We start from the raw sequence: 22839 nt of genomic DNA, 5'->3' as shown, positions 1-22839 counted from the left end.
GGCACATGGTAAGCACTTAAGCAGTATTATTATTATTATTATTATTGTTATTATTATTATTATTATGAGCCCAGCGGTTAGAACAGGGCTCGGCACATAGTAAGCACTTAAGCAGCACTATTATTATTATTATTATTAATTATTATTATTATGAGCCCAGCGGTTAGAACAGGGCTCGGCACATAGTAAGCACTTAAGCAGTACCATTATTATTATTATTATGAGCCCAGCGGTTAGAACAGGGCTCGGCACATAGTAAGCACTTAAGCAGTACCATTATTATTATTATTAATTATTATTATTATGAGCCCAGCGGTTAGAACAGGGCTCGGCACATAGTAAGCGCTTAAGCAGTACCATCATTATTATTATTATTATTATGAGCCCAGCGGTTAGAACAGGGCTCGGCACATAGTAAGCGCTTAAGCAGTACCATTATTATTATTATTATGAGCCCAGCGGTTAGAACAGGGCTCGGCACATAGTAAGCGCTTAAGCAGCACTATTATTATTATTATTAATTATTGTTATTATGAGCCCAGCGGTTAGAACAGGGCTCGCCACATAGTAAGCACTGAAGCAGCACTATTATTATTATTATTATTAATTATTGTTATTATGAGCCCAGCGGTTAGAACAGGGCTCGGCACATAGTAAGCACTTAAGCAGTACCATTATTATTATTATTATTATTATGAGCCCAGCGGTTAGAACAGGGCTCGGCACATAGTAAGCACTTAAGCAGTACCATTATTATTATTATTATGAGCCCAGCGGTTAGAACAGGGCTCGGCACATAGTAAGCACTTAAGCAGCACTATTATTATTATTATTATTAATTATTATTATGAGCCCAGCGGTTAGAACAGGGCTCGGCACATGGTAAGCGCTTAACCAATACTATTATTATTATTATTATTATTATTATTATTATTATTATTATTATTATTATGAGCCCATTGGTTAGAACAGGGCTGGGCACATAGTAAGCACTTAACCAATACCATTATTATTATTATTATTATTATTATGAGCCCAGCGGTTAGAACAGGGCTGGGCACATAGTAAGCGCTTAACCAATGCCATTATGATGATGATGATGATGATGATGATGAGCCCGGCGGTTAGAACAGGGCTGGGCACATAGTAAGCGCTTAACCAATACCGTTACGATTATTATGACTATCATTCGGAATAACAGTAATAATTAGCAACCATTATTATTACTATTATGAGTATGAGCCCAGCGGTTAGAGCAGTGCTGGGCCCGTAGTAAGAAGCGGTTGAGCAGTGGGGTGATGCTGGTGGTGGTTGTGGTTGCTGTTGTTGTTGTTGTGAGTGTCGTTGTGATGATGGTTGTTGTTGTTGTTGCTGTTGTTGTTGTTGTGAGTGTGGTTGCGGTGAAGGGCGGGGCGGGGCCCGGGGCGGGGCCTGGGGGCCGGGCCCTCCGGGGGCCTTTCCCTTTCCCCCTTTTTCCCTTTCCCTCTTTCCCTTTCCCCTTCCCCCTTTTTCCCTTTTTCCCTTTCTCCTTCCTTCCTTCCCCCCCCGGGAGCAGGAAGGCCGGGAGCGGAGGAGCGCGGGCCCATGATCCCCAAGCGGCGGCCCCCGCTGCTGGCCCGCCCCGAGGCCGCGGAGCAGGCCGCAACGCACAGGGTGAGCACCCGACCCCTTGGGGAGGCGTCTACTAGGTGCCCGGCACCGCTCTGAGCGACGGGGACCAAGGGGGTGGGGTGGGGATACAGCCTCATCCCCCTTTCCCAGGTGAGGGCACTGAGGCCCACCCAGAGAATCAGCAGCAGCAGCATCATGATCATGGTATTTGGGAAGCGCTTACTATGTGCCCAGCACTGGGGACCGGGGGGCAGGGGGATACAGCCTCATGAAGGGGGACGGTCTTCATCCCCCTTTCCCAGATGAGGGCACTGAGGCCCACCCAGAGAATCAGCAGCAGCAGCAGCAGCATCATGGTATTTGGGAAGCGCTTACTATATGTGCCCAGCACCGCTCTGAGCGCCGGGGATACAGCCTCATCAAGGGGGGATGCTCTTCATCCCCGTTTTCCAGATGAGGGCACTGAGGCCCACCCAGAGAATCAGTAGCAGCATCATCATAATCATGGTAGTTGGGAAGCGCTTACTATATGTGCCCAGCACCGCTCTGAGCGCCGGGGATGCAGCCTCATCAGGGAGGACGGTCCTCATCCCCGTTTTCCAGATGAGGCCAGAGAATCGTCATCATCATAATCATAGTATTTGGGAAGCGCTTACTATGTGCCCAGCACCGGAGACCCGGGGGCGGGGGGAGACAGCCTCATCAAGGGGGACTGTCTTCATCCCCGTTTTCCAGATGAGGGCACTGAGGCCCGCCCAGAGAATCAGCAGCAGCAGCATCATAATCGTGGTATTTGGGAAGCGCTTACTATATGTGCCCAGCACCGCTCTAAGTGCCGGGGATGCAGCCTCATCCGGGGGGACTGTCTTCATCCCCATTTTCCAGATGAGGGCACTGAGGCCCACTCAGAGAATCAGCAGCAGCATCATCATAGTATTTGGGAAGCGCTTACTATATGTGCCCAGCACTGCTCTGAGCACCGGGGATGCAGCCTCGTCAGGGGGGACGGTCCTCATCCCCGTTTTCCAGATGAGGCCAGAGAATCATCATCATCATAATCATAGTATTTGGGAAGCGCTTACTATGTGCCCAGCACCGGGGACCGGGGGGCGGGGGGATACAGCCTCATCAAGGGGGACGGTCTTCATCCCCCTTTCCCAGATGAGAGCACTGAGGCCCACCCAGAGAATCAGCAGCAGCAGCATCATAATCATGGTATTTGGGAAGCGCTTACTATATGTGCCCAACACCGCTCTGAGCGCCGGGGATGCAGCCTCATCCGGGGGGACGGTCTTCATCCCCATTTTCCAGATGAGGGCACTGAGGCCCACCCAGAGAATCAGCAGCAGCAGCATCATAGTATTTGGGAAGCGCTTACTATATGTGCCCAGCACTGCTCTGAGCGCCGGGGATGCAGCCTCGTCAGGGGGGACGGTCCTCATCCCCGTTTTCCAGATGAGGCCAGAGAATCATCATCATCATCATAATCATAGTATTTGGGAAGCGCTTACTATGTGCCCAGCACCGGGGACCGGGGGGCGGGGGGGATACAGCCTCATCAAGGGGGACGCTCTTCATCCCCGTTTCCCAGATGAGGGCACTGAGGCCCACCCAGAGAATCAGCAGCAGCAGCAGCAGCAGCATAATCATGGTATTTGGGAAGCGCTTACTATATGTGCCCAGCACCGCTCTGAGCGCCGGGGATGCAGCCTCATCTGGGGGGACGGTCCTCATCCCCGTTTTCCAGATGAGGGCACTGAGGCCCACCCAGAGAATCAGCAGCAGCAGCAGCATCATAATCATGGTATTTGGGAAGCGCTTACTATATGTCCCCAGCACCGCTCTGAGCACCGGGGATACAGCCTCATCAAGGGGGGACTGTCTTCATCCCCCTTTCCCAGATGAGGGCACTGAGGCCCACCCAGAGAATCAGCAGCAGCAGCATCATCATCATGGTATTTGGGAAGCGCTTACTATATGTGCCCAGCACCGCTCTGAGCGCCGGGGATGCAGCCTCATCAATCAATCAATCAATCAATCATATTTATTGAGCGCTTTCTGTGTGCAGAGCACTGTACTAAGCACTTGGGAAGCCCAAGTTGGCAACAAAGAGAGACAGTCCCTACCCAACAGTGGGCTCACAGTCTAGAAGGGGGAGACAGAGAACAAAACCAAACATACTAACAAGATAAAATAAATAGAATAGATATGTACAAGTAAAATAAATAAATAAATAGAGTAATAAGTATGTACAGACATATATACAGGGTCATCTGGGGGACGGGCCTCATCCCCGTTTTCCAGATGAGGCCAGAGAATCATCATCATCATAATCATAGTATTTGGGAAGCGCTTACTATGTGCCCAGCACCGGGGACCGGGGGGATGCAGCCTCATCAAGGGGGACGGTCTTCATCCCCATTTTCCAGATGAGGGCACTGAGGCCCACCCAGAGAAACAGCAGCAGCATCATCATCATCATAGTATTTGGGAAGCGCTTACTATATGTGCCCAGCACCTATCTGAGCGCCGGGGATGCAGCCTCATCAAGGGGGGACGGTCCTCATCCCCGTTTTCCAGATGAGGGCACTGAGGCCCACCCAGAGAATCAACAGCATCATAGTATTTGGGAAGTGCTTACTATGTGCCCAGCACTGCTCTGAGCGCCGGGTACCTGGGGACACAGCCTCATCCCCATTTTCCAGATGAGGGCACTGAGGCCCACGCACAGAATCAGCATCAGCATCATCATAATCATAGTATTTGGGAAGCGCTTACTATGTGCCCAGCACTGCTCTGAGCGCCAGGGACGGGGGTGGGGGGTGGGGATACAGCCTCATCGGGGGGATGGGCCTCATCCTCATCCTGAGAAGCAGCGTGGCTCAGTGGAAAGAGCACGGACTTTGGAGTCAGAGGTCGTGGGTTCGAATCCTGGCTCCGCCACATGTCTGCTGTGTGACCTTGGGCAAGTCACTTCACTTCTCTGAGCCTCAGTTCCCTCCTCTGTAAAATGGGGATTAAGACTGTGAGCCCCACGTGGGACAACCTGATGACCTTGTATCCACCCCCAGCGCTTAGAACAGTGCTTTGCACATAGTAAGCGTTTAACAAATGCCAACATTATTATTATTATTATTAAATGCTACAGTTATTATCGTTATTATTATTATTGTTGTCGTTCAATGTAGGCCTCTCCCGGGTCGGGCGCGCCTCCCGAGCGCCCCCCTTAACGACCGCCCTGCCTCCTGATTGGCCGCGGCGGCGGCGGCCGGCCGGCTGCATCCTGATTGGCCGCGGCGGCGGCCGGCTACCTTCTGATTGGCCGCGGCGGCGGCCGGCTACCTCCTGATTGGTCGCGGCGGCGACCGGCCGGCTGCCTCCTAATTGGTCGCGGCGGCGGCGGCCGGCCGGCTGGCTGCCTCCTGATTGGCCGCGGCGGCGGCCGGCCGTCTGCCTCCTGATTGGCCGCGGCGGCGGTCGGCCGTCTGCCTCCTGATTGGCCTCGGCGGCGACCGGCTGCCTCCTGATTGGCCGCGGCGGCAGCCGGCTGCCTCCTGATTGGCCGTCCTGGAGGCGTGGGCGGGGCCTGCCGGCTTTCTGCTCCGCCCCCCGGCGCCATGGTCCTAGCAGAGCCGTTACCCGGGGTGGGTCGAGGGCGACCCCTGGCGGCGGCCCCTGGCGGGCGGCCCCATCAGTCACTGCTATTTATTGAACGCCTCTTAGGTGCACAGCACTTTCCCGGACCCAGAGAAGCAGCGGGGCCCAGTGGAAAGAGCCCCGGCTTGGGAGTCAGAGGTCATGGGTTCGAAAAATAATAATAATAATGATAATGATAATAATAATAATAATAATAACAACATTTATTAAGCGCCTACTCTGTGCAAAGCACTGTTTTAAGCGCTGTGGAGGTTACAAGGTGATCAGGTTGTCCCACATGGGGCCTCCCAGTCTTCATCCCCATTTTACAGATGAGGGAACTGAGGCCCAGAGAAGTCAAGTGACTTGCCCAAAGTCACACAGCTGACAGTTGGCGGAGCCGGGATTTGAACCCCTGACCTCTGACTCCAAAGCCCGGGCTCCTTCCACTGAGCCACGCCGCTTCTCCGTTAATGATGACATTTATTAAGCGCTTACTATGTGCCAAGCACTATTAATTAATTAATGATGACATTTATTAAGCGCTTACTATGTGCAAAGCACCGTTCTAAGCGCTGGGGAGGCTACAAGGTGATCAGGTTGTCCCACATGGGGCTCACAGTCTTCATCCCCATTTTACAGAGGAGGGAACTGAGGCCCAGAGAAGTCAAGTGACTTGCCCAGAGAAGTCAAGTGACTTGCCCAAAGTCACGCAGCTGACAGTTGGCGGAGCCGGGATTTGAACCCCTGACCTCTGACTTCAAAGCCTGGGCTCTTTCCACTGAGCCACGCCACTTCTCCGTTAATGATGACATTTATTAAGCGCTTACTATGTGCCAAGCACTGTTAATTAATTAATTATGGCATTTATTAAGCGCTTACTATGTGCAAAGCACCGTTCTAAGCGCTGGGGAGTCTACAAGGTGATCAGGTTGTCCCACATGGGGCTCACAGTCTTCATCCCCATTTTACAGATGAGGGAACTGAGGCCCAGAGAAGTCAAGTGACTTGCCCAGAGAAGTCAAGTGACTTGCCCAAAGTCACGCAGCTGACAGTTGGCGGAGCCGGGATTTGAACCCCTGACCTCTGACTCCAAAGCCCGGGCTCTTTCCACTGAGCCACGCCACTTCTCCGTTAATGATGACATTTATTAAGCGCTTACTATGTGCCAAGCACTGTTAATTAATTAATTATGGCATTTATTAAGCGCTTACTATGTGCAAAGCACCGTTCTAAGCGCTGGGGAGTCTACAAGGTGATCAGGTTGTCCCACATGGGGCTCACAGTCTTCATCCCCATTTTACAGAGGAGGGAACTGAGGCCCAGAGAAGTCAAGTGACTTGCCCAGAGAAGTCAAGTGACTTGCCCAAAGTCACGCAGCTGACAGTTGGCGGAGCCGGGATTTGAACCCCTGACCTCTGACTCCAAAGCCCGGGCTCTTTCCACTGAGCCACGCCGCTTCTCCGTTAATGATGACATTTATTAAGCGCTTACTATGTGCCAAGCACTGTTAATTAATTAATTATGGCATTTATTAAGTGCTTACTATGTGCAAAGCACTGGGGAGGCTACAAGGTTGTCCCACGGGAGGCTCACGTGGGACAACCTGATTACCTTGTATCCCCCCAGCGCTTAGAGCAGTTTAAGAAAGGCCATCGTTGTTATTATTATTATTGTTCTCTGGGCCTCAGTTACCTCACCTTTAAAGTGGGGATTAAGACTGTGAGCCCCATGAGGGACAACCTGATTATCTTGTATTCTCCCCCAGTTCTTAGAACAGTGCTTGGCACATAGTAAGCGCTTAACAAATACCGTCATTATTATTATTATTATTAGGAGAGGAGCAGGGCATTAGCCAACACGTTCCCTGCCCCAAACGAGCTTCCAGTCTAGAGCATCCTCGGAGATGGTCCTGCCCTCTGTCCCCGGGGTGCCCTGGCCTCTCTCCCTAGGGTTAATCATCATCATCATCATCAATCGTATTTATTGAGCGCTTACTGTGTGCAGAGCACTGTACTAAGCGCTGGCGGGCAGATGCCCCGACCCCCACCGCCCGCCTTCCCCTTCGTGCCCCCCGCTCCAGTCACCAGGAGCCCCCCAGGACCCCGCCAACCCGGCGGGACCCCAATTTCAAGCCGATTTCCCCCGTCCTGCCTCTGGTCTCCCAAAACAGGAATGGGATCAAACAAAACCGATCCCCAGAGGGTCAGTGAATTACCGGGTTAACTGTAGAGGGATTTATCAATCAATCAATCAATCAATCGTATTTATTGAGCGCTTACTATGTGCAGAGCACTGTACTAAGCGCTTGGGAAGTACAAATTGGCATCACATAGAGACAGTCCCTACCCAACAGTGGGCTCACAGTCTAAAAGGGGGAGACAGAGAACAGAACCAAACATACCAACAAAATGAAATAAGTAGGATAGAAATGTACAAGTAAAATAAATAAATAAATAGAGTAATAAATATGTACAACCATATATACATATATACAGGTGCTGTGGGGAAGGGAAGGAGGTAAGACGTGGGGATGGAGAGGGGGACGAGGGGGAGAGGAAAGAAGGGGCTCAGTCTGGGAAGGCCTCCTGGAGGAGGTGAGCTCTCAGCAGGATTTGACCGGAGCCCCATCAGGATGCCAAATTCATTTCAAAATGCAATCGTATTTCAGTTCCATCCAGCAATAAAGGCCTTTGTGTGTGGTTCCATCAGTGGGACTTGCTCCACTCTCCTCTTTCAGCCACTGGACCTCCTTAAAACCCGACTGCAGACCCTCCAGCCTTCTGCCCATGGGTAGGTACTCAACAGCTGCCATCCGCCTGTCACATTCTCCGTCTCTACCTCCTGCTTGCTTCATTCACAATCAATCAATCAATCAGTCGTATTTATCGAACGCTGACTGTGTGCAGAGCACTGGACTAAGCGCTTGGGAAGTACAAGTTGGCAACAGTGGGCTCACAGTTCTGAATGAAGGTTAAGGAGAAACTAATCACACTGACGATCAGCTCCTCTCCTGTCCCTGGGCGTTACGGTAGCTTGAATCCGCCCTGGTAATATTTAATTTACCCCAATCCGTCTTGGGTTTTCTTTATCATTACTTCTGGAACGGAAATCTTCACGTCCAGTGAATTGTGGCAGTCGCTGGCATTTATTGGGCCCCTACTGTGTGCAGAGTGCCATATATTATATATTATTTGGGAGAGTATGACAGGAGTGAAAGACATTCCTTGCCCTCGAGGAGATTAAAGTCTGGTGGGAGGCTGGAGAAGTCTGATGATTTCTTAACAGCATCCAACACTCTTGTTTATTGTGGAACGGAAACCTTATATTATAATCATTATAATATTATATTATATATTATTTGGGAGAGTATGACAGGAGTGAAAGACATTCCTTGCCCTCGAGGAGATTAAAGTCTGGTGGGAGGCTGGAGAAGTCTGATGATTTCTTCACAGCATCCAACACTCTTGTTTATTGTGGAACAGAAACCTTATATTATAATAATTATAATATTATATATTATTTGGGAGAGTATGACAGGAGTGAAAGACATTCCTTGCCCTCGAGGAGATTAAAGTCTGGTGGGAGGCTGGAGAAGTCTGATGATTCCTTAACAGCATCCAACACTCTTGTTTATTGTGGAACGGAAACCTTATATTATAATAATTATAATATTATATATTATTTGGGAGAGTATGACAGGAGTGAAAGACATTCCTTGCCCTCGAGGAGATTAAAATCTGGTGGGAGGCTGGAGAAGTCTGATGATTTCTTAACAGCATCCAACACTCTTGCTTATTGTGGAACAGAAACCTTTAGGCCACCACACTCTGTTGCTTAATAAATGCCATCATTATTATTATTATTATTATAGGCATAATTGTGTTATCGCAAATGGCAGTCTTAGGGAAGGGCTGGTGCTTGGCTATATAGATGCCTCTGAAATTCATTCATCCAGTCGTATTTATGGAGGGCTCACTGTGTGCAGAGCACTGTACTAAGCGCTTGGGAAGTCCAAGTTGGCAACATATAGAGCCGGTCCCTACCCAACAGCGGGCTCACAGTCTAGAAGATGTCACGCTTAGGAAGGGAGGGTGAAATCTACCTAAACGTTGCATTTCATTTTCTCCCTCTCGCTTTTTCTCTTCCAGATCGGGACGGGTTGGAATGGTCGCCCTGTTCGTTAGAGTTGTTCGCACAGAAAGCCTGTGGGGACTTTGGAAGGGAATCTCTCCAGTAAGCAACCCTCAGATCTATCCCCTACCATCGGGAGTATTGGCATTGCTTAGAAGCTGTAGCCGTTATTAGTGACCGCTGCCAGCTTTTGAATCGGAGAAGCAAGATAGGGTCTGTTTTTCCAGACTCTTTCTCTCGGCATTCTAGGCTCCAGATGAGGAGAGAAAGCCTCTTATCCCCCAGTTTCATCATCATCATCGTCATCAATCGTATTTATTGAGCGCTTACCATGTGCAGAGCACTGTACTAAGCGCTTGGGAAGTACAAATTGGCAACATCTAGAGGCAGTCCCTCCCCAGCAGTGGGCTCACAGTCTAAAAGGGGGAGACAGAGAACAAACCAAACATACTAACAAAATAAAATAAATAGAAATGTACAAATAAAATAAATAAATAAATATATAGAGTAATAAATACGTACAAACATATATACATCCCAGATTCTGAGCCGCCCGAATAGAGCTAGTGTATGCGTCCGGGGTGAATCGGGTGACCCCTGCGCCGCACCCGGCTCTCATTTCCTCTCCTTCTCTCCGCAGTCCATAGTGAGATGCGTCCCCGGGGTCGGGATCTACTTCGGGACCCTCTACTCCATGAAGCAGCACTTCCTGGTCGGCCGGCCTCCCACGGCCCTGGAGTCTGTCATGCTGGGGGTCGGCTCCAGGGCCGTCGCGGGGGTCTGCCTGCTGCCCATCACGGTGGTCAAAACCCGCTACGAGGTGAGTCTGGCGGCCTCCGGACCGGCCACAGCGGAGACTTCCACGAACTCTAGTTGACGGGTTTTGCCGTTTCGTCCGTGGGGCAAATTGGAAAGAAGTGAAGTAAGCGTGATTTCATTAGCTCCGCAACTGGCTCACTAGTGTGAGGAACAATTAAAATTAGGAAATGCTTCATAGAGGATCGTGTTTTAAAAGCATTTTATGCGTGATGAGCCAAGCTTAGTGGGCAGGGCTCTTCGGAGACCGAGATCTCTAATCTCCAGCTCCCCAGCTCGGAAGAGCTTGAGGGGCTGATATTAAACAGACCAACATCTCTAATGCTGATCCGATCTCCAGCTCCCCAGCTCGGAAGAGCTTGAGGGGCTGATATTAAACAGACCAAGCTCTCTAATGCCGATCCGATCTCCAGCTCCCCAGCTCGGACGAGCTTGAGGGGCTGATATTAAACAGACCAAGCTCTCTAATGCCGATCCGATCTCCAGCTCCCCAGCTCGGAAGAGCTTGAGGGGCTGATATTCAACCTCCCAAAGGACAGGATTGTTGACTGCAGGGCACAGGTGATAGACCGGATGAAGAAAAACCCGAAACTAAGCGCTTCCTGACCCGTACGTGCCGTACTGCTGTATCAACGAGGGGCCCACGGTCGTAGGACCCAGTTTAAAACAAAACTAGAGAAAGGGTCACCGCCACGCGTGAGGTATTTGTGGAGTTGTGAGCCACACAGACCCAGAAGGTGGGACGTGTGACCTTGGTTTTGCCTGCATCCCGCAGAGCGGAAAGTTTGGCTACGAGAGCGTGATCGGCGCCTTGAAGAGCATCTACCGGACAGAAGGGCACCGGGGCCTGTTCAGTGGACTGACAGCAACACTCCTGCGAGATGCCCCTTTTTCTGGCATCTACTTGATGTTTTACAACCAAACCAAGAAAGCCGTAGCCCACGGTAAGGCTCAAGGCGTGGACGTTTGACCCAGGGGAAAGGTCTGTTTCCTCTTATCGATTTCGGTGGGCTGTTAGTTTTGATTCAGGAGTGGGGTTAGAGCAAGGGTGAAACGTTTGGGTAAGCGGACACTTGCAGCTTTGAGGGAGCTCTAAGAATGGCTAAGAAGTTTGAGGTCGGGGAAGCGAAGGAGGGAATAAAATTAGCCATCGGCCTGGAGGGCACGAGTGGTAGGGTGCATTTCAGGCGGCAGTGTCCCTTCTCGCATCTCTCACCCGTGTCTAATCTTGTAATGGTGTTGGGGAAGCTCAGTATTCATGTTAGCTGGGGAAGTGCTCTTCTGTCAGTCAGTCTGTGGTACTTAGTGAGCACTTACTGTGTGCAGAGCACTGTACTAAGTCATCAATCGTATTTATTGAGCGCTTACTATGTGCAGAGCACTGTGCTTCGGAGAGTGCAGTCCAAGAGATTTGGTAGATACAATCCCTGCCCTCAAGGAGCTCACGGTCGGCGACAAAAAGTATTCCAAAAGTCACTCGAGACGGTGAGGATACGATCACTTAAAATTTCTGTAGTGCCTCTCTCCCGGAGAGGCTGTTTGGATCTTGTTAAGCCTCGCAGCTCCTCTGGGAACAAATCATTCTCAAATAGTTGATCTGCTACGCAGGGTGGGAAATAAAACATCAAGACATTTTATATGCCCTCCCCGCACCATTTCTGATCTGACTTGAACAAATTGCATTTATATCAGAAGGGGTAAATGTTGTGTCATGGCTAAAGCAGCGTGGCTCATTGGAAAGAGCCCGGGCTTTGGAGTCAGAGGTCATGGGTTCGAATCCCGGCTCCGCCACATGTCTGCTGTGTGACCTTGGGCAAGTCACTTCACTTCTCTGAGCCTCAGTTCCCTCATCTGTAAAATGGGGATTAAGACTGTGAGCCCCACGTGGGACAACTTGATCACCTTGTATCCCCCCCAGCGCTTAGAACAGTGCTCTGCACGTAGTAAGCGCTTAACAAATGCCATCATTATTATTATTATTATTATTATTATTAAAGGCTGGGCCTATTTAACGGCGGCTGGCCTGACGCTCGGAGAGAGTTTCCGTATCGGTCTGTCTGCGTCTGTTTCAGATCAGTTGGACCCAGCCGTCACGCCCTTAGCCAACTTCGCTTGTGGGATCTTCGCTGGTGTTCTGGCATCCGTGGCAACCCAACCCGCGGACGTCATCAAGACCCACATGCAGCTGTCGACTGTGAAGTATCGGCGGTTAGGCCAAGCGATTGCTCTCATCTTCAAGGTAAGGCGGAGGCGGTTGTGATTGACCAGGCTCAGCCGGTGTGCGCTCTGCCTGACTCACTCCAGTGAAAAGCTCCACGCCAGCTTTTACTGTTTCTGGGTGGGGGGGGGCAGGTCTTCAGCTTACAGGGATGCCCATTCCACATCCTTCTTTTAAAAGCCCGGATCAGGAATCTCCAGGATCCACCCCGCTGTTTAGCCATCGAAGGCTCGTGTGGTAGGTGGATCGGCAGCCACTGACTCGCTTCCAGCACCCCATCTCTCGGGCCTCTCCATATACAGGCACCCTCCCCTTGAGTGGCACCTATACTACCTGCTCAGTTCACCTCATCTGTGGTTGGGGGCTCAGTGCCGATTGCGTACGGCACAGAGGGGGAGATGCCACCCGAAGCATCTGAGTGAAAATTTCAGCCGCCCTATCTTGAGGGGCAGCCCTGACTCCTAAAAATTGAATCCCCAGGAGTTGAAATACTCATTTCCACGCAAGGACTTTCACCCCGCAAAATCCAGGAAAGGGCATACCGGCCAGTCTTGCATTTGTCTGCCCTCTTTAGAGCCACAGGACATTAGTTCAGTGCTGGTCTTGGTAAGCTGGACTTTCACAATTATAAATAATAATAATAATAATAATGATGGTATTTGTTAAGCGCTTACTATGTGCAAAGCACTGTTCTAAGCGCTGGGGGGATACAAGGTGATCAGTTGTCCCACGGGGGCTCATAGTCTTCATTTACAGATGAGGGAACTGAGGCACAGAGAAGTTAAGTGACTTGCCTAAAGTCACACAACTGACAATTGGCAGAGCCGGGATTTGAACCCACAACCTCTGACTCCAAAGCCCGGACTCTTTCCACTGAGCCACGCGCCCTAGGGACACCGTTCTGGCTCCACTCCACCTCCCCAGTTTAACCCTCCCGTAGCTCTCCAGCCTCCACACGAAGCCCTCTTGTTTTTATACAGATTTCCATCGCCGATCGCAGGGGTCAGGCTTAGGAGCAAAAAGTGGGGGACTGCTCAGCTTCAGTCGTGCCGGGTGAAATTCAAGAAGGTCTGTGGAAATCAGCAGACCAAAAAAAGCTACTTCTAATCGTGGGACCCACCCAGGCTTCTCTGCTTCACCTCACTGTATCACTGTAATGCTGTTCATGAGAATGAAGCGGGGAACTTAATCGGGACCACATAAAATTCAGTGCCGTCCCAGGTTCAGCAAGCGGGCCCTGTCAGGCACTGTTACCAAAGTGGCCAAAACTATGCACTGAGAAGCAGCGTGGCTCAGTGGAAAGATCCTGGGCTTTGGAATCAGAGGTCATGGGTTCAAATCCCGGCTTCGCCACTTGTCAGCTGTGTGACTGTGGGCAAGTCACTTAACTTCTCTGGGCCTCAGTTACCTCATCAGTAAAATGGGGATTAAGACTGTGAGCCCCCCATGGGACAGCGTGATCACCTTGTAGCTTCCCCAGCACTTAGAACAGTGCTTTGCACAGAGTAAGTGCTTAATAAATGCCATCATCATCATCATCATCACTGAGAGAGTCAAAATGCCATACACTGAACAGGGAACAGCATGGGCCGAAGAGTCGGAGGAGCTGGGTTCTCAGTCTCAGCTCTGCCACTTGTCTGCTGTATGACCTGGGGCATGTCACTTAACTTCTCTGTGCATTGTATCTCTAATTTATTATATCGAATGGATCATATCTGTGATTTATATTTACATTCATGCCTGTCTCCCCCTCTGGATTGTAAGCTCATTGTGGATTGTTGGACTCTTCCGAGCACTTAGTACAGTGCTCTGCCCGCAGTCAGTGCTCAATAAATACGACTGGTTGATCGGTTACCTCACCTGTCAAATGGGGATTAAACCTATCTCCCCCTTCCAACTTAGACTGTGAGCTCTATGTGATTATCATGTGTCTACCCCAGCACTTTGAACAGCACCTGGCACAAAGCAAGCACTTAAAAAATACCATTAAATAATAATAATAATAATAACGGCATTTATTAAGCACTTACTATGTGCAAAGAACTGTTCCAAGCGCTGGGGAGGTTACAAGGTGATCAGGTTGTCCCTCGGGGGGCTCACAGTCTTAATCCCCATTTTACAGATGAGGTAACTGAATTTATAATAATAATAATAATAATGACATTTATTAAGCGCTTACTATGTGCAAAGCAGTGTTCCAAGCGCTGAGGAGGTTACAGGGTGATCAGGTTGTCCCTCGGGGGGCTCACAGTCTTAATCCCCATTTTGCAGATGAGGTAACTGAGGCACAGGGAAGTGAAGTGACTTGTCCAAAGCCACACAGCTAACAATTGGCGGAGCCGGGATCTGAACCCATGACCTCTGACTCCGAAGCCGGTGCTCTGTCCGCTGAGCCACGCTGCTTCGCTATCCAAATACCATTTGGAGACTCAAAAACTGCAGTTGAGAAGGGCAAGTTATATTTTCAAAATTTCCAAGGTCACCCAGGCCTGAGACTACTGAACATGGTGGAAGCAGAATGAGGAGAAAAGGATGTTGCAAGTGGGGGCTCCCCAGTGAGTGGTTTTTGCGGGGGCATCAGCCGGCTGCCAGTAAGCTTCTTGGGGAATCTGGCCTTAATAATAATAATAATAATGGCATTTATTAAGCACTTACTATGTGCAAAGCACTGTTCTAAGCGCTGGGGGAGGTTACAAGGTGATCAGGTTGTCCCACGTGGGGCTCACAGTCTGAGGCCTTGCCTCAGGTCTCTGGCAGACTCCTGTCCTGAAAGGAAACAGGTAATCCTAGACTGCTCATGTATTGGCAGAGGTGATGTCGGATTCCTAGACTGGGCAATCCGCTAGTTCTGCTAGTAGGTGGCACGAGCACCCACCTTGCAGCAGAACAGACCTCTTCCGAAGGAATCAAGTTGATCTGAGGAGTATATACAGCGAAGGGCAGCTGAAATAATCAGCGGACCGCAACTGCTTTGAGACCAGAACATGACAAAGACAGGCAGAGGTTGAGAAGAAATAATGGAAGTTTGCAAAAAAGGATGTGGACAGGGTGCCTGCGGAATTGTTTAGCAAATTCCACCCAACCAGAGCAAGGAGAGACCCCCGGAAGCTGGATGGTCGCTAGTTCCAACGAACAGTTCTTCACCCAGCCTGTGAAGAACGTAGAATTTGTCCACTGCAGGAAGTCTCAGAAACTCTGAGGTCTAAGAAGGGTTTGAATAAATTCACGGATGGGTTGCGGGGTTCACGGCAGGTTATTAGGAGGCCAAAGTTAACCTAGTTGGTCCATCCTCAAAGTATGAGGAGCTTGAGAAAGATAACCATCACATGGGTCCTTCAGGGATCCTTTGATGGAGACAGAATATTGGACTGGACGGACTATTGCTGTGATCCATTCTGGCACTCGTGGTTCTTTCCATCTTAATGACAAGGTTTCTTGGCATAAAATGAGTGCTGTTTCTCAAGATAATCAGTCGTATTTATTGAGCACTTCTGTGTGCACAGCACTGTACCCAGCACTTGGGAGAGTACAGTATAACAATAGACCAGAGTGGTAGACATTTCCTACCCACAAGGAACTTACGGTCTAGAGGAGACTGAGTTTGGGAGCCGAGCTCTTCCCAAACTGCTGCAAAGCTTAAGCATTCTAATTATTATGTATCTGGACCACAATTCCCCCATTTTAGGGCAATTTGAGCCTCTTCTTTGTCTGGCAAGTTTTGCAAGAGAAGATATTCCTATAAAGGGTTTTCTTTTTCCACTGTTTTTATGACTTCCTTTCATTGGCAGGACTTTGGGCTGCTCGGCTTTTTCCACGGCGGCGTGCCCCGTGCCCTTCGCCGAACTCTGATGGCGGCGATGGCCTGGACAGTCTATGAGGAGATGATGGCCAAAATGGGGCTGAAGTGGTGAAGGGTTTACGATCTCCACCTGTTCGTTCCCTCCCACCCCTCCCGAGATGGCGAGACCCAGCTGGTTGCCTCATCGCTACCTTGTCCCCACCAGACAGTGTCTCGGTCCGACGAGGGGATTGGGGATGAGGGAGGAACGTTGGGAACTCTAATATAGGGGACCAGGCAAAGATGTTTTATTTCCCGGAAACGGGAAAGCAGTGAATGTGTTCTTTGCTATCGGAAGCATTCTGAGCGATCTGTAACCCCGCAGGACTTGCCTTGGCGAATCCAGGTGTCCAGTAAAACCCCCGAGGGGTAATTCTGTTTTAGCCATGAACTTGCGTCGGGTCCTCTCGTAGGACAAACCTGTTGAGCAAGAAACTGAGACACTGGACGTCAATATGCCAGTTGCTGGGAGAAAAATCACGGGGTTAGCTACAGCCACCTGTTTGAGCGGTGACCTGATATTCTGTCAACAGACAGAATTTTAGAGGAGTGGGAAATTTCCTTTCGCCTATTTCAGGGCACATTTGTGGTGGCTTTTGGTTTTTCTGATCCCCCAGGACAGCCGTTGCTAAAGGGGTTCAGCCCTTCTGAGCAGGTAGCTTTCCACACTTTAATCGTCTCCCACGTTGTTGACTTGTGTTGCGTTTACAGAAAAACACAGTGCTACCTTTGGCCTGCAGCCTATTTTACCAAGAGCATCCACAGGAACTAGAGTTACGGGAAATAAGCAATGCTATGATCGCTTGGCTTTCTGCAGAATGTGGCCCATGAATCATCAGTCATATCCGTATTATATTGAAGGTTGCCTATCCCATTTGCCCCAGTATAATGTCTTAGAGACTCTCTTTCACCTGCAGCTAAGATCGCCTGTTGGGCCATGCATTTGGCAAAGCTATAAATTCTCAATCAGTGAGGTCATCCTCTGCCTAGAAACCAAGCATCTTCATGTAAGACTCCTCCTGGGAAATCTTGCACCTAGAAATAGCGGGACCTGAATACAGTAGCAAGTGAGCCCCGTTTAAAGAATAAAGACTTCCTTCTTCAGGGTCAGCTTCAGACTCTCCAGCGATCCGGTCCCCGAAGAGTCACCAAGTCCTGGGGAGGTTTTCAGGCCATTGGTGTTAAAAAAAAAAAAAAAGCCAGTTCGTTTCCTTAAATTATTTATAGAAACATAAAATTGTGTTATTTTAAGATTGAGAGTAAACCGTCTTTCCCGGTTAAGAACCTTCTGTGAGTGGAGTGGGGGAGACCCTTTATTTTGTTAAATTCATCTCTATTAAATTATTTTCTGTTTTACCCCGATTTCAGGAGCATGAGCCCCTGGAGTTGTGTTTGTAACTGTGTGTGTGCGCTTGCGGGGAGGGGGCGTTGTGTGTGCGGGCGCGCACACAAGTGCTAGAGAACATTAGTACAGTGCTAAGCGCTTAGTACAGTGCTCTGCACACAGTAAGCGCTCAATAAATACCATTGAATGAATGAATTAAAGGAGAAAGTGCTTAGTTCCGGTCAGCCAGTGTATTAAACTGTGACAGCCACTGAGGAAATGTAAAAAGAGTGATGGGAAGGGGAGGGGGAGCTTCTTTTAAAGGCCCTTTTTTGGTGGCACTTTCAGGACTTTGAGAAGCTCTTTGAGCAGCAGTGGATTCAGCACGGGCCTGGCAGAAGACCCTGGGTTCCGATCCCCGCTCCATCACTTGTCTGCTGTGTGACCTTGGGTAGGTCACTTCACTTCTCTACCTCAGTTTCCTCAACTGTAAAATGGGGATTAAAACTGTGAGTCCCCCGTGGGACACGGACTGTGCCAGGGCTTAGTAAAGTACCTACCTCCAGCGGCATCCTTCCCACTGACCTCCTGCTGAAATCGGGCCTCCTTACAGTGCAGCGGGCAGAGCTTGAGAGTAGGAATCAGTAACTCCCTCCTCTCGGCCTCCAAGGTATCATAAGCGCTTAGTACAGTGCTCTGCACACAGTAAGCGCTCAATAAATACGATAGATTGATTAGAGCCCCGGGCCTGTTTGGTTTCAGTTTCTTAGCTGAAGAGATTGCAGCCCAGAGTGTGTTTCATGTTACCTCTAGTGCTCTTCAACAGCACTCTCCCCTTTCCATCGGATCCAAGCTGGTTTCCTAGGAATCCTGAAAATTCATTTCACACATTGAATGCCACATATTATTCAGCAAAAAGGATCCTGGAAACGTTAACTCCCAGCCTGCTGTTAAGAGCAAGGAGAAGGCAGGGAGAGTTTCTTCAATCATCTTGTGCTGTTACTCACCCTGGTAGGCTCTAACTTCTTGGCGGTTGATGGGAAAAGCAGCTAGTTAAAAAAACAAAACTTTTTCTCTCCTTGTGGCTTTTCTCACCAGCTGGTGACTGTTCACATTCATGGGGCACAACCACTCTGTGCTCCTGGACCACAGAAGAAAGGGAATCCTTGCGTTCCTTCCTAATGTGGAATATATGGTGAAACGTCCAGCGTGTTCCCTGTGTTAATTGCCTAGAGAAAACTGGTGTAAGGGAGCCAGGAGCTCCATTTTATTCAAGAAAGGAAACTCCAGCTGAGGCTAGCTCAAATATAGCCGCTCAGTGAGTTAGACATTCGCTTACAGGTATTTCCCTTTAGCTCGTCCTTTGTTCTCTTCCATTTCTTTGTTACTTCGTTTTCTAAGAACAGGAGATCGTGGGAATGCCACTTCTGGGTTAGATAAATGATCCATTCAGTCAATCAATCAATCAATCGTATTTATTGAGCGCTTACTGTGTGCAGAGCACTGTACTAAGCGCTTGGGAAGTACAAGTTGGCAACATATAGAGACAGTCTGAAAGTCCAGTACTGCCTCTGACAGGGGAACTCACTACGTGATAGTCGTCCTCCTTAACCCTCACCTTTATATTTCAAGATGGGCTATCTTGGCTTACGCTGTTGAGTCGCTTCTGACCCAATCTTCCTCTATTCGAAAGCCCACTGGGGCATTTGTGAAACACTTACTATGGGGTAGATGCAAAATAATCAGGTAGGACAACGGGGTCACTTGGGGATCACAGTCTGAGTAGGAAGGAGAACGGGTATTTAATCCCCGTTTTGCAGATACGGAAACCGGGGTCTGAGGGGAGGGGGCGCGGATAGAGGTCGGGGCTGGATGGGAAACGCCGGGGTGGTTCAGGGTTTGAGGGGAAGGGGAGAGTAAAGAGTGCTGAGCCTGTTTTGCTACTCTGCCAGAGATCTGCCAGAATATTGGACTGGACGGACTACCAGAGATCTGCATATTGGTGATTGGAGAATGCCAGGGTGGAGGCTTGTAATCTCCCTCCTTCAGCAGGCTCCTGGCCCGGGATCTGGGGGCCCAGCCAAATCTACCAGGAGAGAAGGTGCCATCTGGGAGCTAGGGAAACGATTTGAGGCTGGTTTTATTGTCCCTCTTGTTGTGCCGAGAATCAGCGAGTGAGACCCAGGTAGTAATTTAGAAGTGGATTTTATTAGCGCGCGGCTGCAAGGGGCCAGGACCCCAGATCAAGCAGCCCCGGTCCCATTCTCACTGTGTCTTTTACTGAGTTACAGCAACATGGGAGGGAGAATTTAGGAATTTCAGGAATCCAATTGGGACCGACAGGATGCTGTAAATTCTCTGTTTTTACTGCCTTGTAAAGGTTGGCCCTATGGCCTTGTATAAATAGGTGTGTAAATTCTGTTATCTTCTGTTGCCACTGTCTTGTCAGGATGTCATCTGACCTAGGACCTTACATAGATAAGTGTTACTTGTTAATGGCCTTGAAGGCATCTGTTGCAGACAAAAAGGAGTTGGTCTCTCAGCCTGCACAAAATGGAGGGTTCCTGTCAGCATCCACAAAATGGAGTCAGTCATGTCAAGTCCGCTAGTGGACAACAGGGATGGCTTTTGTCAGGCAGGTCAGGGTGGGGGAGGCCTTTGTTAGGCAGGTTTTGTGGAAAGGGAAGTTTTGGCGGGCATTCTTCTTCCATGAAGAAGGGTGTACAGAGGGATGGGAGGAAGGGATGGGAAAACAAAATGGAGATCAGACAAACCCCATCACAACACTCTCTCCTCCGTTTTCCCAGGAAACTGGGAAGAAAATGGTCTCCCGAGCAAGTTAGGAGCAAGGAAAGGAAGACGGCTTGAGGCCCGATCCACGCTCTGCAGCTGAATTCTCCCCAGAGCATAGTATAGTGTTAGAGTGGATAGTGTTAGAAAAGCAGCATGGTTCAGTGGAAAGAGCCCGGGCTAGGGGGTCAGAGGTCATGGGTTCAAATTCCGGCTCCGCCGCCTGTCTGCTGTGGGACTTGGGGCAAGTCACTTCACTTCTCGGGGCCTCAGTTACCTCATCTGGAAAATGGGGATGAAGACTGTGAGCCCCACGTGGGAAAGCCTGATCACCCTGTATCCTCCCCAGCGCTTAGAACGGTGCTTTGCACGTAGTAAGCGCTTAACAAATGCCATCATTATTATGGACAGAGAAGCAGCGTGGCTCAGTGGAAAGAGCCCGGGCTTGGGAGTCAGAGGCCATGGGTTCTAATCCCGCCTCCCCCACTTGTTAGCTGTGTGACTTTGGGCAAGTCGCTTCACTTCAAGCGCTTAGTACAGTGCTCTGCACACAGTAAGCGCTCAACAAATACGATTGATGACTTCACTTCTCTGTGCCTCAGTTTCCTCATATGTAAACCGGGGATTAAGACTGGGAGCCCCACGTGGGACAACCTTGATTACCTTAGATCCTCCCCAGCGCTTAGAACAGTGTTTGGCACATAGTAAGCGTTTAACAAATACCACTATCATTATTATGACAGAACATCAAGAAGAGATACCGAGCAAAGAAGTGAGGAAAAAATTCATGGTACTTACAGGCCTTCTCAAATAATCCAAGAAACTCTCCTGAATAAAAGTCTAGGTTTTATGCCCAAAGAGTGAAAAGGGAGATGGAAACCAAGTTCTTACACTTCACTAATCAACAAAGTTGCAGTACTTACCCCAACATCATTAATTAACCCAGCTTTTGTAGTCAAATAAGCCTTCTTGGGCCCCATTGTGTGCTTGGGTCCCTATTCCCTGTTTTTAGTCACATGAAGGTAGACAACAGCAGGAAGAGGGCAAAAGACACTCCTCCCCAGCGCTCAGAACAGTGCTTTGCACATAGTAAGCGCTTAATAAATGCCATCATTATTATTACAGGGAATGGCTCTACCAACTCCGTTATATCATACTCTCCTAAGCGTTTACTACAGTGCTCTGCATAGAGTAAGCCCTCAATAAATACCATTGATTTAATTAATAATCAGCCACACTCACAGACTTTAATGGGATTTCACTGTCTATTGGGCCTTTCAGAAATGAAGAACTGCTGTGTATACGAGAAGCAGCGTGGCTCAATGGAAAGAGCCCGGGCTTTGGAGTCAGAGGTCAGGGGTTCAAATCCCAGCTCGCCACTTAGCTGTGTGACTTTGGACAAGTCACTTCACTTCTCTGGGCCTCCGTTCCCTCATCTGGAAAATGGGGATTAAGACTGTGAGCCCCCCGTGGGACAACCTGATCACCTTGTATCCCCCCAGCGCTTAGAACAGTGCTTTGCACATAGTAAGTGCTTAACAAACGCCATCATTATCATTATTATACTTCTTGAAGTGAGCCCGCTGTTGGGTAGGGACTGTCTCTATATGTTGCCACTTTGTACTTCCCAAGCGCTTAGTACAGTGCTCTGCACATAGGAAGCGCTCAATAAATACGATTGATGAAGTGGAGGATAATAAGGAGTGCACCTCAGCGATCGATCAGAGAAGCAACGTGGCTCGGTGGAAGGAGCCCGGGCTTTGGAGCCAGAGGTCCTGGGTTCAAATCCCGGCTCCACCACATGTCCGCTGTGTGACCTTGGGCAAGTCACTTAGCTTCTCGGCGCCTCAGTGACCTCATCTGTTAAATGGGGATTAAGACTGTGAGCCCCATGTGGGACCACCTGATCACCTTGTATCCCCCCCAGCGCTTAGAACAGTGCTTTGCACATAGTAAGTGCTTAACAAATGCCATCATTATTATTATTATCGATGGTATTTATTGAGTGCTTAATCTATACAGAGCACTGTACTAGGCACTTGGGAGAGTACAATACGGTCGGTCCCTCAGGGAGCTGACAACAGAACAGTACAGAAAGCCTGTCTGGACTACATCCAATATTACTCTATTTATTTATTTACTTATTTTACTTGTACATATCTATTCTATTTATTTTATTTTGTTAGTATGTTTGGGTTTTTTTGTTTTTTTTTTCTCTGTCTCCCCCTTTTAGACTGTGAGCCCAATGTTGGGTAGGGACTGTCTCTATATGTTGCCAATTTGTACTTCCCAAGCGCTTAGTACAGTGCTCTGCACATAGTAAGCGCTCGATAAATATGATTGATTGATTGATCGATCCGAGTTACCGGTCTCATTAGACCGAAAAGTCCAAGTCATTGGGAGATCCACTCCCACCACGGGCTTGGCAATCACAAAGAGCTGCAAAATTAGGACGTTGGATAGAGGAGAGAG

The 22839-nt window shown here is 49.3% G+C and overlaps 1 protein-coding gene across 2 annotated transcripts; it reads left to right on the top strand.

Annotated features, from left to right (window-relative positions):
- Window positions 1–1486: 1486 nt before the first annotated feature.
- On the top strand, window positions 1487–17209 carry SLC25A38 (solute carrier family 25 member 38). 2 transcript variants are annotated; one of them, XM_038761059.1, is made up of 7 exons: window positions 1487–1653; window positions 7919–8040; window positions 9399–9483; window positions 10022–10201; window positions 10973–11141; window positions 12270–12436; window positions 16204–17209. In XM_038761059.1, the coding sequence occupies exons 1-7, from the start codon at window positions 1585–1587 to the stop codon at window positions 16324–16326; spliced, it is 915 nt and encodes a 304-aa protein (XP_038616987.1). In that variant the 5' UTR covers window positions 1487–1584; the 3' UTR covers window positions 16327–17209. The 2 variants fall into 2 exon arrangements, with proteins under 2 accessions (XP_038616987.1, XP_038616997.1); XM_038761069.1 differs by lacking the exon at window positions 1487–1653 and adding an exon at window positions 5214–5255.
- Window positions 17210–22839: the final 5630 nt, after the last annotated feature.

The sequence above is a fragment of the Tachyglossus aculeatus genome, chromosome 2, assembly GCF_015852505.1.
Source record: "Tachyglossus aculeatus isolate mTacAcu1 chromosome 2, mTacAcu1.pri, whole genome shotgun sequence".
NCBI lineage: Eukaryota > Metazoa > Chordata > Mammalia > Monotremata > Tachyglossidae > Tachyglossus > Tachyglossus aculeatus.
Note: the sequence above shows the minus strand (reverse complement) of the source record. Positions and strands in the feature narration are given on the sequence as shown.